Below are 13901 nucleotides of genomic sequence, written 5' to 3' on the forward strand. Positions count from 1 at the left end.
AATAACATTCGTATCAACTTCCTACGTACATTAAATGATACATCCTAATCATATCATCGAGTCTTTTTCATTGATTTTTAATCCATTTTTTTTTAATATCTTGTATTTTTATACATTTTTTTCTCTCGCTTGTATATTTAATTTAATTAACTCTTTTAATAAGAAACTGTTGCATGTTTATGTTGTTAGCATTCTCCATTCATACGCGATATATTGAAAATTCCTCGTCGCTTTTTATTTTCGATGATTTTCCTGGCGGACCATTCGCCATGCTGTTTGAGTGCAATAACACACACTATACAATATCCGCGCGTGAAGAGAGTAATTGCGCTGGGATCGGTATGCAGATGAGTTCCAAACTGGATTCTGTTTTTCATCGATGAAGTCAATATTACGAAATAGTACGGGCGTCTCGGTAAACCGACGGTGGTACAAGGGAGAGTAGGGATAACGAACTTCTGCAAGATGTTACTGAATTCGCCAATTCCGTAGCCCTGGGGTGAGCCGGGGGAGCCGCTACACGGTGATTAAATTTTCCTAGTTGCACTCCTTACGACGAGTTATTTTGTAGAAAATTTAAACTGCAGCACGAGGCTGCCCGTCCTCCACAGAATCGCTGTATTGAATATGCTTCGTAGATATCGTTTTTCCTTACTGCCGTCCCGACTCATTATTATCGTTGTTCAGAAACTCCCCGGCAGGCATGTAGTAAAGCGGCAACGCTTCGAATTATCTATAAAATTACATTTGCGTCATTTCGAGATCCTGTGATTTAACAACGAAGCTTTAGTGTCCTTACATAATCTTGTAGTCTTGTAGAGTCCATTAATATTTCCAAGTGCTTGGTACTTATTCACTCATTTTCTATTCTACTAAGAATTATTAGTTATTACAATAAAAATGTTATTTATATTTAATTAATTAATCATTCTATGTTTAATGCATTTGAATTATAATCTTGTGGAATATACAGCAAGGGTATTTTTGTGGTTATTGCTAGAGTTAATGAGATTATAATTAATGCGGTAAATATTTGTCTTGCTCCGCATTGCCTTAATTAATGTGTGGCAAATTATGGGGATGTTGACATGAATCTGATTGTAATTGAAATCTAAAAGATAAATACGCAGTTTGTAGACGAGTTATTTTATCTTGGCAGGAAAATAATTTTTACGTGGAATATTTGTTCATCTAATTAACTTTATTTAATTAATAATTGAGAGAATCCAGTATTATTGAAGCAGAAAGGAAGCTTGTAAACGATATTTATTTTTTGACACGGGAATTAATATCCTTGTTATCAGTCTTTTTTTTATTGATTTACTTCAATGTGAATAGTTAGCAGTTTATTTTTAATAATTACTTTAATGGTAACAAAACAGTTTAATTTAAAAAATGTCAGGCACGATAATAATATCTCTGACATTTGACAAGCATTGTTGATAACACTAGTTAAAATAAAACGCAGTGTATTACATAATAATATGTACATATGCACGTATAAAAAAAACAACATTAATATATATACTTACCTATTCAATATATTGATACTTACTGCCAAATATAAATGTTTTTGATTATTCTATCTAAGTTATAACTAAACTGATATAAAAATATGAATTTAACACACATAAATTTGTATAATATAATTGTATTTTTAAAATTTTGATGTGATTTTTTTTAAGATTATTATATTTATTTTACTTAAAATACAAATTATATATATGTAAATATTAAAATGTAGATTATATATATGTTTTTTAATATATACGTATAGACATATTAACTTATAAAGTGAAATGTATATTTTTTAGAAATAATTTTGTTAAAATATTTACGTATATGAATATTCTGTTACTGTTTGTTATGAAACATTGTACAGATATTCAGGATATTTATACACAAAGAATAAAGGAAACAATATGATGTAGGCAAAGAGAAAAAAAGTTCGACGAACATGCATCTTTGTACATCGGTTTATTATTATAGCGGTACTTTGACACTGGTTATTTTAAGAAAGATAATATTTAGCCTCTTCGCTATTTTTGTCTATTTGCTCTCTCGCTCTCTCTCTCGCTCTCTCTCTCTCTCTCTCTCTCTCTCTCTCTCTCTCTCTCTCGTTCGCAAGCATCCTTTCTTTCATTTTTGTATTTGTTGAGAAGTCTTGACGCCTCATAAAGCTTAAAGGAATTAAGTACGGAAGCAATATTTCTGTACATCCCGTTTTGCTGCATTCGAGAACGATTTCTCGCGAATTAATATCCCTTCTTTCTTTTTCCTCTTACGCTCGATTCTCTCGATCTCTCTCACACACGCACACGCGGTTCGATAAAAATTCCTCCGTCTAGCACTCTCTCTCTGGCTTCCCGTCGGGTTTTATCATTCAAGCATACTATTTGCCACCGCGAATTTTTCATCTCCTACATTCTGCATTTTGGCATTGCCCTACCTGCTTCTCTACCACGTCCACGTTTTTCTATCTTTCGCTAGCCTTACGCTCTCTTCCTACTTTTATTACACTCGCACTTCATTTCAGTCACAATATAGTCTCTCCTCAGGAATTGAGCGTACCGCAAAGAGTCAAGCTCTCGAGATGCGGCGTGTAACCATTATTATTGTCACTGTGTCCAATTTATCGGTCTGATTCCAAGTCAATCAGCTAAATCGCTAAACCCGCTCGCTTGTGGTCATTGCCACTCGATTATGACACGCTGCGATGACTGCATACGCGCGATACCGAAATCAGAAGACATCAAACACCAATGTCGAAGGTTTTGACGGGTTTATAGGTCTCTCACGCGAATAACTCCATATTTAATTTTCATTCGTATCTCTCCTCCTACAATTGGCGTTTATTACGAAGGAAATAGAGGTTTTGCGCGATGCCGATCCACCGCGATGCATGTTGAAATAGTGCCGAATTTTTTTTTTGCACGCAGTTTTTTCCCCGAGTTTTTTGTCCGTAGTAGTACGGGCGTCCAGTATTTCCCGACGGACGGCATGTGCAGCACCGGATGTGTTTGTATACGTCAGAATTTATATGAAATAACGCGGTGATTCTCGCTCGTGCTTTTAACGTCTTGGTTACAGTACTTGACGTCTGCATCTCCGCCGTTGATGGAGTTTGAACAGTGTCGTCGTCGAGTATTCTTTCCATCGAGTAGATACCATAGCGTTATCGACATCTGGATGACTTTACATACTGAGCCACACGCGATTTTCAAAGAACTCGATAAGCCAGATACGCGATTACAGAGATTGATTTTATAAGTAACACTTGTTTAGAGCTGTTAGAATTTTTATTAACATCTGTCCCTAATTACTGCACTGCAAATTTTCAGCAGTCACGATGGTTTTACGACACTTATCCGCCTTCCTTTTCTTCTCTTCAGGTTGCAGAGGTTTTAAGTCACGTCCGAATAATTTCTTATTTCTTCCGATATTGTCCCCCATAATCCGCGGCGTATTGGCGGTTTCCGAAGCGATACGGATTAGGTCGGAGTATCTCGTTCCCAACTTCGACGTTTAGTCGCTCGTCCTTTCCGTCCGTGGCTTCCGCAGTCAGGACAATCCTTCCAACTTTCTGATTAACACTTCAGTTATCGTACCTCTCTCCGGCAGATCCACTTAGATCTCGTCGCAATAATGGGATGCACACCTTCGATCGCCGATACTGTCGGTTACTTGAGGATCTTCCTCAAACACATGTCGATCAGCCGTGAATTCGCCGATTGTTGAGGCAACGTCGACGCTTCTCGGTCACGATTCTCGATGTCCGGTCGCCTGTCCCTCTCGAACAGGCAGACGTGTTCCGATTCTGGTCACCAAAGCTCCGCAGTAGGCGTGAGAGTGTGCACTTCGATGTTCTCGTGACGATGATACCTGTCCGTCCGGTGCACCGTTGCTCTTCGCGAGAGTACGACGGTTAGCGCCGCGACGGCGCCGAGGGCTGCGCCGACTAACACCAACATGCCGGGATGGGCACCGGCGGACAAAGCTTCGGACACCCTGGCCCCGGAATCGGTCGCACGGCTGTTCAATTCTTCCGCTATCGTCTTCGAGTCGCGTTCGTCCAACACCGCGTTTGCTCTCGTCGCATTACCCATGCTGCCCGAGTGCTTCTCGATCGTTTTCCTTCCCACGTTCGAAGACCCCGACGAGAAGATCTCGCCGACGGCTGATGCGGCAACTTTGCTCATCCTGCCGTTTTTTCGCGTCCCACCGTCGGCCCGGTTATCGAAAGTTTGCGAACGCGACTCCCCGTCTTCTATTCTCATAATGGATGGCTTCGGGTCGCCCGGTGCTCGAGAGGCCGAGACGACGATGTGCTTGATTAAATTCTGATCCATCGAGATACGATTTGTTTTATCGCTCTTTCGATCCGGTTCCCCGCTCATCCGCGTCGTGATTGACGACGTTACGTTACGGAAGGACGTCGGCGCCTGGTAGACTCGTGGTGTTTTTTTCGGCGTTGCCGTTGCGGCGACGGTTTTCGCGACGGAGAGAAAATCCGAGTCAGCTACCATTTTCGATTCGGTTTTCGCGTTTACGGAGGATAGCGTGAGAAGATCCGTGACGTTACCGTCGGAATTCGCATCTTCGATATTGGAAGACACCGTGACGTTTGGCTGATCAGTATTCGATGTATGTTCGAGCGTGAAGACGACAGATAGGGTAACCGAGGTGCTTGTCGCCGCTGTCGTGACGATTCCCGCGGTTGTGGAAACGAAATTCGGCGGCGGTGGCAGCTCGTGCAAAAATAATCCCGCCAGTTTTCGTGGATTGGTACATCGCGCTGTTTGATACTGTTGATTCGATTCGCGATGCTGCCTGATCCACTCGCCCAACCAGTAGAGATCTTCCGTGCAGTTCCAGTTGTTTTTCTCAAGCCCAAGAACGCGCAGCTGCGGCAACATGTACGCGACGTCAGATCTGATGGTGCTGATGTTGGTCGCCGAGAGGTTCAGCTCTATCAGACTCTTACAGGCGGATAGTGCGGCGTCATCCGCCAGTAACTGTCCCGCAAGAACTGGACTGCGCGACACATCCAGCATTATCAAATGTTCCGGAGTCGGTACCGGAAACGCCATGTCGCTTTGTTCTTCCTGATGTCGTTGGAGCGACGTTAGACCTGACATTCGAAGCTTCGTCAGATTACTCGGTCCACTTAGAGTATTAGTTGATAACACTTTGATAGGATTATTGGATAGATCCAGCTCGGCGAGCAGAGGCAGTTGACCGAGCGCGCCCACGTCGATCTCGCTGATGGCATTATCGTTCAACATTAACGATCGCAGATTGTACAGACCATTGAGATCATCGAGTTTCAATGCGGTTATCGCATTTCGCTGCAGTTTGAGCATCACGAGACTGCTTGGTAAACTACCCGGTACCTTTGAAAGCACATTTCCGGATAGATCGAGCTCTTCCAAAACCTCCAGCCGCCCCAAAGCGTCGTTCTCAATATCCGCCAAACGGTTGTCGGCGATATCCAACATGCGCAGCAGAGGATAGCTATCCAAGTCACCGCTGCGAATCGTAGTCAGCCTGTTACCAGCGAGTCTGAGTGCTCTGACCGATCTCGTCAAAGCGGCTGGTACTCGCGCCAATCCGGTACGGGACGCATCTACCGTCTCCAATCTTCTTCCGGTGCCCAATAATAGAGATACGTCTCTCTCTCTTAGCGGATTTTCCGCTAACCTTAGAATAGATAGCCCCGATAACGGTTGCAGCGTACCCGAGGCCGCTCTGGCCAATCCATTTCGCGAAACATCGAGCTCCCTCAATCTGTCGAGGCTCTCGAACCACCTGACGCCCAGGACTTGCAGCTGGTTACCGCTGAGATCGAGTTTCTGCAAGGAGTATAACGGCGTGAGCGCGCTATCTGGCAAGTCCGCCAACCTGTTGTCCGATAGATCGAGAAATTCCAGTCGATCGAGACCGCGAAACGCGCCCTCGTCCACCGTGCCGATCGCGTTCTTACGTAAACTCAGTCGCACGAGTCCGACGAGCGTCCTGAAAGAATCGACACTGATGTCCGACAACGAGTTGTCCGACAGATCGAGGCACGCCAGCTCGCTTAGATTCATCGCGCGGATCACCAACACGTCCCTTACTCGCAGCAGGTTGTTGCACGACAGATTTAACGACCTCAAGCGCTCGAGACCGTGCCACGACACGTTCAACGTCACCAACGAACAATTTGTCACCGTGAACTCGACCAGATACGGTAGAACCTCTGTTGCGCCCGTCGGCTCATCCGACGACGACGACGACGTGTCGTTCGTCTTCGACGTGTCGTTCGTTTTGAGATTATCCGAAGCGACGTTCATCCCGAGATCATTCACCAAGTCGGCGGCATCCAGCTCGTCCAGGAGGACATCAACGTCCGATCCCACGGCGCTCTCCACCGACAAACTTTTCACTACCGCGGGTAACTCCGATAGACCGGGTACACGTCCGCGACAGGTCACGTCCAGCAAAGCCGACGCGTTATTTTTCTCAGCGTCATTCTGATGACACTCGCAGAGATCCGGACAGGCGGAACCGCTCGCCATCAAGGCGAGCAGCACTAACGGAAGCCACATCGCTTCCAAGGCGACGTCTTCACATCTCGTCCACTGTCCGTAAGGATCTCGCCGCGCCGTTCGTCCGCTCGTGGATAGAGTGACGAGACGCGCGCGACGACGATATCGGGGAACGCGGGGGCGCGTGCCGCAGCCGCGGGTTCATCTACGGGGCGAAATTGACGCGCGATCGACGTCGGTGACTATCGACGATGATGGATGCCGTCAAAAACGGTTATACGGCTTATATACGGATGCCAATACCGGCGGGTACTATCAGTCTCGTCGAACGTGATGTCCATACGAAGGACTGACAAACACTGCGGCGCCCGACTCGTAGCTGTACCCGCCACCCTCCGCGTCGCTTCTCTTCTCTTTTCTCCTCCACCCCGCGTTTCGTCTTCCTACCCTTCCGTCGGCTTCTCTCCCTCTCGCGCTCTCACCCTCGCCGCCGATCCTCCCCCTCTGTCTCTCCGGACTCGACTGTGTGCCGCCACCTACAACCATTCCACCCTTCCGCCGTATCTTCCCCCCTATATATATACCGGTCCATATACAGCACCAACACCACTACTACAACCACCGCCATCGCCACCACTACCGGCAGCCGCGTCGCTTTTGCTCTCGAACTCGATAAGGGGCGCGAGCGCGCTTGCGTCCTCTGACAGCGTAGTGACGCGTAGAGCCGGTATCCTACGATTTCACCAACTACCCTTGCTACCGGCCTACTAGCTGCTGCGAACTTTCCTCGTCTTCCTTTACACTACTCCATTCCATTCGGCTCCATTTTGGCTTATTATCGCTTTTTAAATTGCAACAATTTTACAAGTATCGCTTTTAACACCGTTAATGAAGTCATGAATACAGAGCTAACACACACTAATGCTCTTATTAAGAAGCAGTTCTTTCTTCATTTTATAAATTTCTTGAATGGTAAAATATTTATGAACCGTAAATATTAATGTCTGTTGACATTTTATTTTCGTTAGCTATATGACATATTAATAGTGTGTCGAGAATCACTATACATAATAAATTAGTTGTTGCATTGTAGCATCTTTCTGTTTGCTTGAATATTTAATGCAACACAATTAGCCAAGTGGCTAGCGTATGTAGTTTACCCTCATATTTGGAACAACCGCGAAGATCACGTTCCCGGAAATATTATAGATACTCGTTAAGACAATAAGCACGCACTAAGTTACTAATCCAACTAAAACTTCGCCGGCAGTTTCATGAGTTTCAGCCGCTAGTGGGCTTTCTTAGATTCGATTCGCGTGCCGAGGTTACGGAGGTGCAAAGATGCAGTTCTCACGGAATAAGGTGAAAGGTCAGATAATATCTCTTCGCACGTATCCCATATACGCTTTACCGCCCTTATTATTATATTATATGATATGATATCTATATTTTGTTTTTTTCTACTTGAATTTTCATCCATCAAATTATTTTATCATTATTCTAAAGGATAGAAGAGAGTTCAAATTTTTTTCGCTGGCATTGTTGCATAATGCATAGTCGTCGCGTTACATCATAATGCACGTAACGCGGACGTATTATTTTTTGCTGAGACAAGATCAACTTTAATTACTAGCGCATTTTTCATGAATATTTTTTACATTCTCCGGGTATTGATACGGCCGCAGCGACTTGATTATATATCAGATATTCCTAATGAAAGAGGGTGAATATATAATATATATACGTACGTACGTATATATGTATATATATATATATATATATATATATATACCTATATGTGAGGATATGTATATATTATACATATATATGTATGGGTATACATTTGATGTGCAACATGCGTGCAAGCATCCAGCGTCTAGTTCGCTGAGAACACGAACGTTTTCGGGTTCCATAAATTCGTATCTCTCTCTGTTCGTAATCCCTGCGGCACTACCGTATTACTTGCTGGACCTAGCCGAGCAATCGAACCGCAATGATCTCGGTGTAGCCTCGGCGTTTTCGATATACTATATAGGTATCGATTCGCCGATCACTGACGCCGTTACCATTACCGCGAGGTTAAATGCCTGAGCCGCCGGACTTAAAGAGAGATTTCCACCGTGTCCGATGAAACGGCGACCGTGACTATCGTGGGATATCGGCGCGAAAGAAGCACAAAAGCTAAAGCGGTTATCTGCTTGACCTCGCGAGAACCCATAGATAAATCATCGATTAAAGGAGATCTTCTGGGACGGAATAATCGTCGCCCTGTCCCTGGAAAAATCTCGTGGTCCGTCTTATAGATTGGATTTGGAATAAACGTGTTCGGCATACAGAAATACGACGCAGGTTTCCGTCCGCGGCATTTCGTATCAAAGATATAAATATTGTATTCTGCAAGAATAGAATCTATTACACACAGATTCTATACGGTTGCACTACAGTGATAAAGAATATAAGAAATAGATCGTGCTATTTTAATGGTATTGTGAGAGTAATACATGAAATAAAATATTGGAATGATGTAATTAAAAGTAAAACATTTTGTTGATTAATTATTAGTAAGCGTATATAGCGTTAATAACAACGTTCTCCGTTGGAGAGTTTTGCGTTTGGCAAATTATTTTCCATAGATTTATCTTACGAGTGCATCTCTAAATTACCTCGGATGTGAAAAACTGCCTGGCGAAAGAAGTTTACTTGTGTAAAAACACGTTGTTTCTCATTCGCGCATGTAAACGATTCATTACGCCAACATTGACTCTACACGTGCTCATCTCCGATTAAGTGCTCTGTAAATTGACCTGAAAAATCCACGTCACTTCGGTGCCGGCAGTTGCACGCGATGATTTAATCGCTCTAAGCGGCCATAGAATATCGATGGTCCGACATTTGCGATGCGACAATTTCATCGAATACCAGAAATTTCCGACTTTCCAGAGTGGTTGATACGTCGCATTCGAGAGGTACCGAGTAAACATTGCGATCATGCAGCCATTCCAATACTTTTTGAACGATTTCACGAAGCACTCTATCTGATGCGCGCTGGGACGTTCAAACTTCTTCGTTCATTTAAGTATTACCGTATTTCTGCAATTTTTTTATTTCAAGCTCCCAATATTTCAAAATATTCAATGTACAGCATTTCAAGCATATCGAGAACCGATATGATCGTTCTAGTTAAAGATCTCAGTCAACAATCTAAATAACACGTTGTATAATGGAACGTAACTTTGCAACAAATGAATTCGCGAATTTTCAACAATTTATATTTAGTTAAATTATAGATATTATGTATGGGTATATATAAAAATATCGATAATTAAAAATAAAACTATAAATTAACTACAACTGTAGCTAATTAAAAGCGTGTACAAAGTTATTTGGTATATTTTTTGCATTATTATAGATCTAACTGTTAATTTTTTTTTAATTTTTGAGAAATAAATTCACAAGTACGAGGTATAATCTTGCTATCAGCAAAGTCGTATAAACATATATACATTACGTTTCATTGTAGCGTTACTGGAATTTTTCGTATCAAACGCATTTTCGTTCGCAGCAGTCTCATAAAGGGTATTAGCTACGTGAAACATAGAATTAACAATACGTCTCTAATACGTTGGTGTTCCTCGTGTGCGTGTCATTTTACGCGGAAGGGGTTGATTGCTGGGTGTAAGTGGACATCCAGTATGCGGTGGAGGACGGTTGGGGATGGTAGAAGGAAGCGGCGCGCTTGATAAGGGAAATCTTCTTTCGAGCCTGCGGTGCCGACCGACATGTAATTTCCCCGGAATAGAGGACGGAATCCTGGCTCGGATACTGCCCGCACGGGTTACAAAGTTACTTTTACGAGAGTAGCGGGCAAATGTAAATGGGGCCGGTGAGCGGCGACGTGGCACAGGCGAGCGAACGAGAGAGATACGAATGAGGGACCGAAAAGGGAAAATGAGAGAAAGAGTGGAAGGAACGCGGGGGCGATGTGGGAACGAGCGGTGAAAGGAGGACGAAGGAGCGCGAGATGGAATAAAGGGGATGAGACTGTCGGAGTTTGTAATTGCAGCGGCTTTAACGCGCTGCTGATGGCCGATGGCACCCGGGACTGGGGTAATGGTCTGCACCAAATGTCTCTTCTTGTGAGAGAGAGAGAGAGAGAGAGAGAGAGAAACGAGATACGCGGGAAAGAGTATTCGAAGAGACACCGAGGGTGCCGGAGACACATGAAATCGCATCGTTTTCTCTGTCACCGATTTTCTATGCTCGTTCCTTTCCTATTGACATTTTTTTTTCTCACAAAATATTGCAAAATCTCGAAGATTAATCAATCCATTTTTTAAATATGCATACAAAGATTAAAAGAACTCGAGATCTTATTTTACAATGAGAAGCATTAATGATAGACGATTCGAAAGTGATAACAATTTAGTATCATTGAAAATTGATGTACATTTTCTTTTAAAAAGATTTATTTCATTTTATTTAAATTGTATTGATAATTGAATTCACATATTATATTTTTATGAATATCTGTTTTAATTTGTTTTACGGCTTTGTTAAGCTATACACCATTTTTATTGATATGTGCATCACATATCGATTGAAATTTGGTTATACAGCCGCGTTGGTCATACAGTTCGATTATGCTGTGGTTGTTATTTTTCCAAAAATATTGTTTGTTGTCGATCGCTAAATTTTTTTTTTCTCTCATTCAGTTGATATTACGTCGTAATAAAGCAGTGAAGTTTTATTTATTTTTCGAGTTATTTACAAAACTTTTTAATGAAGAGGGGATGTTACTTTTAGTTGTTAATCTAAAACATGATTCTTTATTCTATTAAGATGATCTTTACTAGTCAATTGCATAATTGGATTACTTTAAATAAATTTTTAAAGAAAAAATTGATGATTTTTTTTATAAATCTTGAAAGCTTGAAAGAAAAAAGCAAATTCATATCACGCTATTAACAACCGAAATAATAATCGAATTATATAATGCATCTGTCTTGTCGTAATTTTTCAAAAAACTTTATCAGGCTACTTTTATTTCTGTGATAAAATTTAGTAAAGTGCAAAATTTTGTTTGCGTAGATCTTTCTCGTGTCTGTAAAGGGAGAAAATTTAGTGTGCTTTCTCAGGGTGATCGCAAATAGATTCAATCTTTCTGTGTATATTCACAGATAGATTCTTAACCGAAGCCACTTTTCTATAAATATTTAAAGCGCTCGACGGCGTTTAAAGAAAAAAAAGTTTCCAAGTTGTGTCTCCGGGATATTTACGTACAATTCATTACCCGAGAGAAAGTCTTTCTCTTTTCTTTCGCGCGAGCACTTAATCCGCCATTAGTTCAAAGAAGCACTTGTACTGTAAGCACCTAATTGTGCCGGGTAGTGTATGTACACTCAAGAAGTTGAAAATAAGAATAATTCTCAGACGTGTTTCAATTCAATGCACGTTTTCGCGCGACGCCGTTGGAGTTGTTGTTTCGATATCAATTTCTCACACGCCTCACCTGCTGAAGGATTGATAAAGACAATTTAAAAGTCGGGGGGGAGGACACCCTTTCCCGGCATCAATTCCAAGAATTCGCGTTGATCTTGCCGCTACCCAAGGAAATAGAAAATTCCTTGGTCTCAAAGTAGGACGCGGTTGGTCGGGGAACGAAAGGAACGAAGTGGTGGCGAACACGTCGAAGTCTCCTTTTTTTTTTTGGACGGAGAGGTTTACGTGGCGGCAGGAAGTCACGGGCGGAGGACGATAACGGGTGGACTCGTAAACGTTGACTCGCGGCGCAACGTACTCTTTATACTCTGCTATCGTAGTTATTCGCTCGTACAATTTCTGACGTCCTCGTTCGAAACGAATTGCTCGGCCATTGTTAAGGACCGAATGCGAATGACTACTACATCCTGCTATCGTAAAGGTAGATACATTCGTGTATCCTTCTTTAGAGCGGCCTCGATCTCGCTCAAATGAGATACGGCGCGCGCAGATCTCTTCCGTCGTGACCGAGATGGAGTTTTAATGTGTACATTCTACGGGGCAAGAAGTCCGCTATCGCGCTGCACGAAGTCAGGCAGCAAAGAACGCGAAGCGCTAAGCGACGAATAGCAAGTCGCAGTTTTGCGAGTGCAAGCTAGCCTCACAAAGTCGTAAACTGCAGTGTGTAACGGTATTGGTGCAATGAACGTTGTTTCGTGCAACTCGCATAAAATTCCGGCGCTCGCCGGATCCCTTATTAAATTGTTAAAAGAGCGTTAACAGGCTCCTTACGACGTGAATAACGAAAAAAAGGAGCCCTGCGTCAGCGGGCTCACATGTTCGCGTGGTAATATTTCATTATCTGAAAATCTAGTTACCGATCTAATGCTTCATTATATCCCACTAGCGTGAAAACTCGATTAAAAAAAAAAATTAATCGAGTCTGAAGTATCAGGAACTGGTGCAGGATGGTACCTTGGGGAGTTTATAAGATCTTGAATCTCTAATCAGTGTTGCGACGCTCTTCCATCCCGGCGAGCTAGTAGCTAGATCGCAACGTTAATAAATGTAACGCTATTACGCGAGCGAGCGCAGATTTTAGCACGTGTAATACGGACGATCCGGAGCAGCCGGAACGCGCGAGACAGATATAAATGTGCCCTGAGATGAGTAAGAGAGAGAACAAAGGTGTCTGGGGGGTCATTTGATATCTCTAGATAAAATAGGAGCGGCGGAATGGCTCGGAGATAAAGGCAAAGGTAGAAGGAAAACTGCGGGTCGCGTAGAGAGATGTGTGTCAGGAGGTATAGGGCTGTTCTTGCAGCTAAACGTGTACGCGCGTACGAGTTGAATCTTCCTTCTCTATGTACCACAGGGACGCGCCAAGCAGAAGATTGCAGAGGGTGCATACGGTTGCGGAGAATTCGAAAAAAAATTAAAAAAATCTTAAGTTACATATTTAAAGTAACATGAGTACATACGGTTGCAAAGAGAAAAAAGTAATAAAGAGTTATATGTTATTTAAAATAACAAGAATAGAGAATAAAGAAAATTTTAAATTAGGTCATGTGAAACAGCTTCCTTACATTTCTTAGAGATAAATGATGTAAGAGATCTATTCGTGCTTTGATCATACTAAAACAATGTTAATATTAATACCGCAATTTCAAATTATGAAATTATCTTTTGCATCATATCCTTATTTACAATTTTTTGAGCTGAGTTTGTACATGTCGCGCTTATCTTATTATTTCTTACACTTTTATATAAAGACGAGAAGTTTTATATTCGCGTACAATTTTACTCGTGTCCATATAATAACCATTCTTAGCGCGTTCGCGTTGTTTCTGTACCGAGTTTCGTGACCTCCTCCCTTTTCATTCATTCCCAAACGCG

General features: G+C 42.5%; 2 protein-coding genes across 3 annotated transcripts in view; one reads left to right on the forward strand and one right to left on the reverse strand.

The window, feature by feature from the left end:
- LOC105451840 (protein timeless homolog) overlaps window positions 1-13901 on the forward strand; it is a 99351-nt gene that overhangs the window by 32301 nt on the left and 53149 nt on the right. The gene's annotated exons all lie outside the window — the stretch shown is intronic.
- On the reverse strand, window positions 1959-6882 carry LOC105451830. Its single transcript, XM_011692523.1, has one exon. It carries the CDS (start codon window positions 6585-6587, stop codon window positions 3822-3824), a length of 2766 nt encoding a protein of 921 aa, XP_011690825.1. The 5' UTR covers window positions 6588-6882; the 3' UTR covers window positions 1959-3821.

The sequence above is a fragment of the Wasmannia auropunctata genome, unplaced genomic scaffold, assembly GCF_000956235.1.
Source record: "Wasmannia auropunctata unplaced genomic scaffold, wasmannia.A_1.0 LD336106.1, whole genome shotgun sequence".
Taxonomy (NCBI): domain Eukaryota; kingdom Metazoa; phylum Arthropoda; class Insecta; order Hymenoptera; family Formicidae; genus Wasmannia; species Wasmannia auropunctata.

Excerpts from the sequence above, each read along its gene's own strand:
- LOC105451830 (XM_011692523.1), bottom strand. The coding sequence starts at position 6,587 with ATGTGGCTTCCGTTAGTGCTGCTCGCCTTGATGGCGAGCGGTTCCGCC.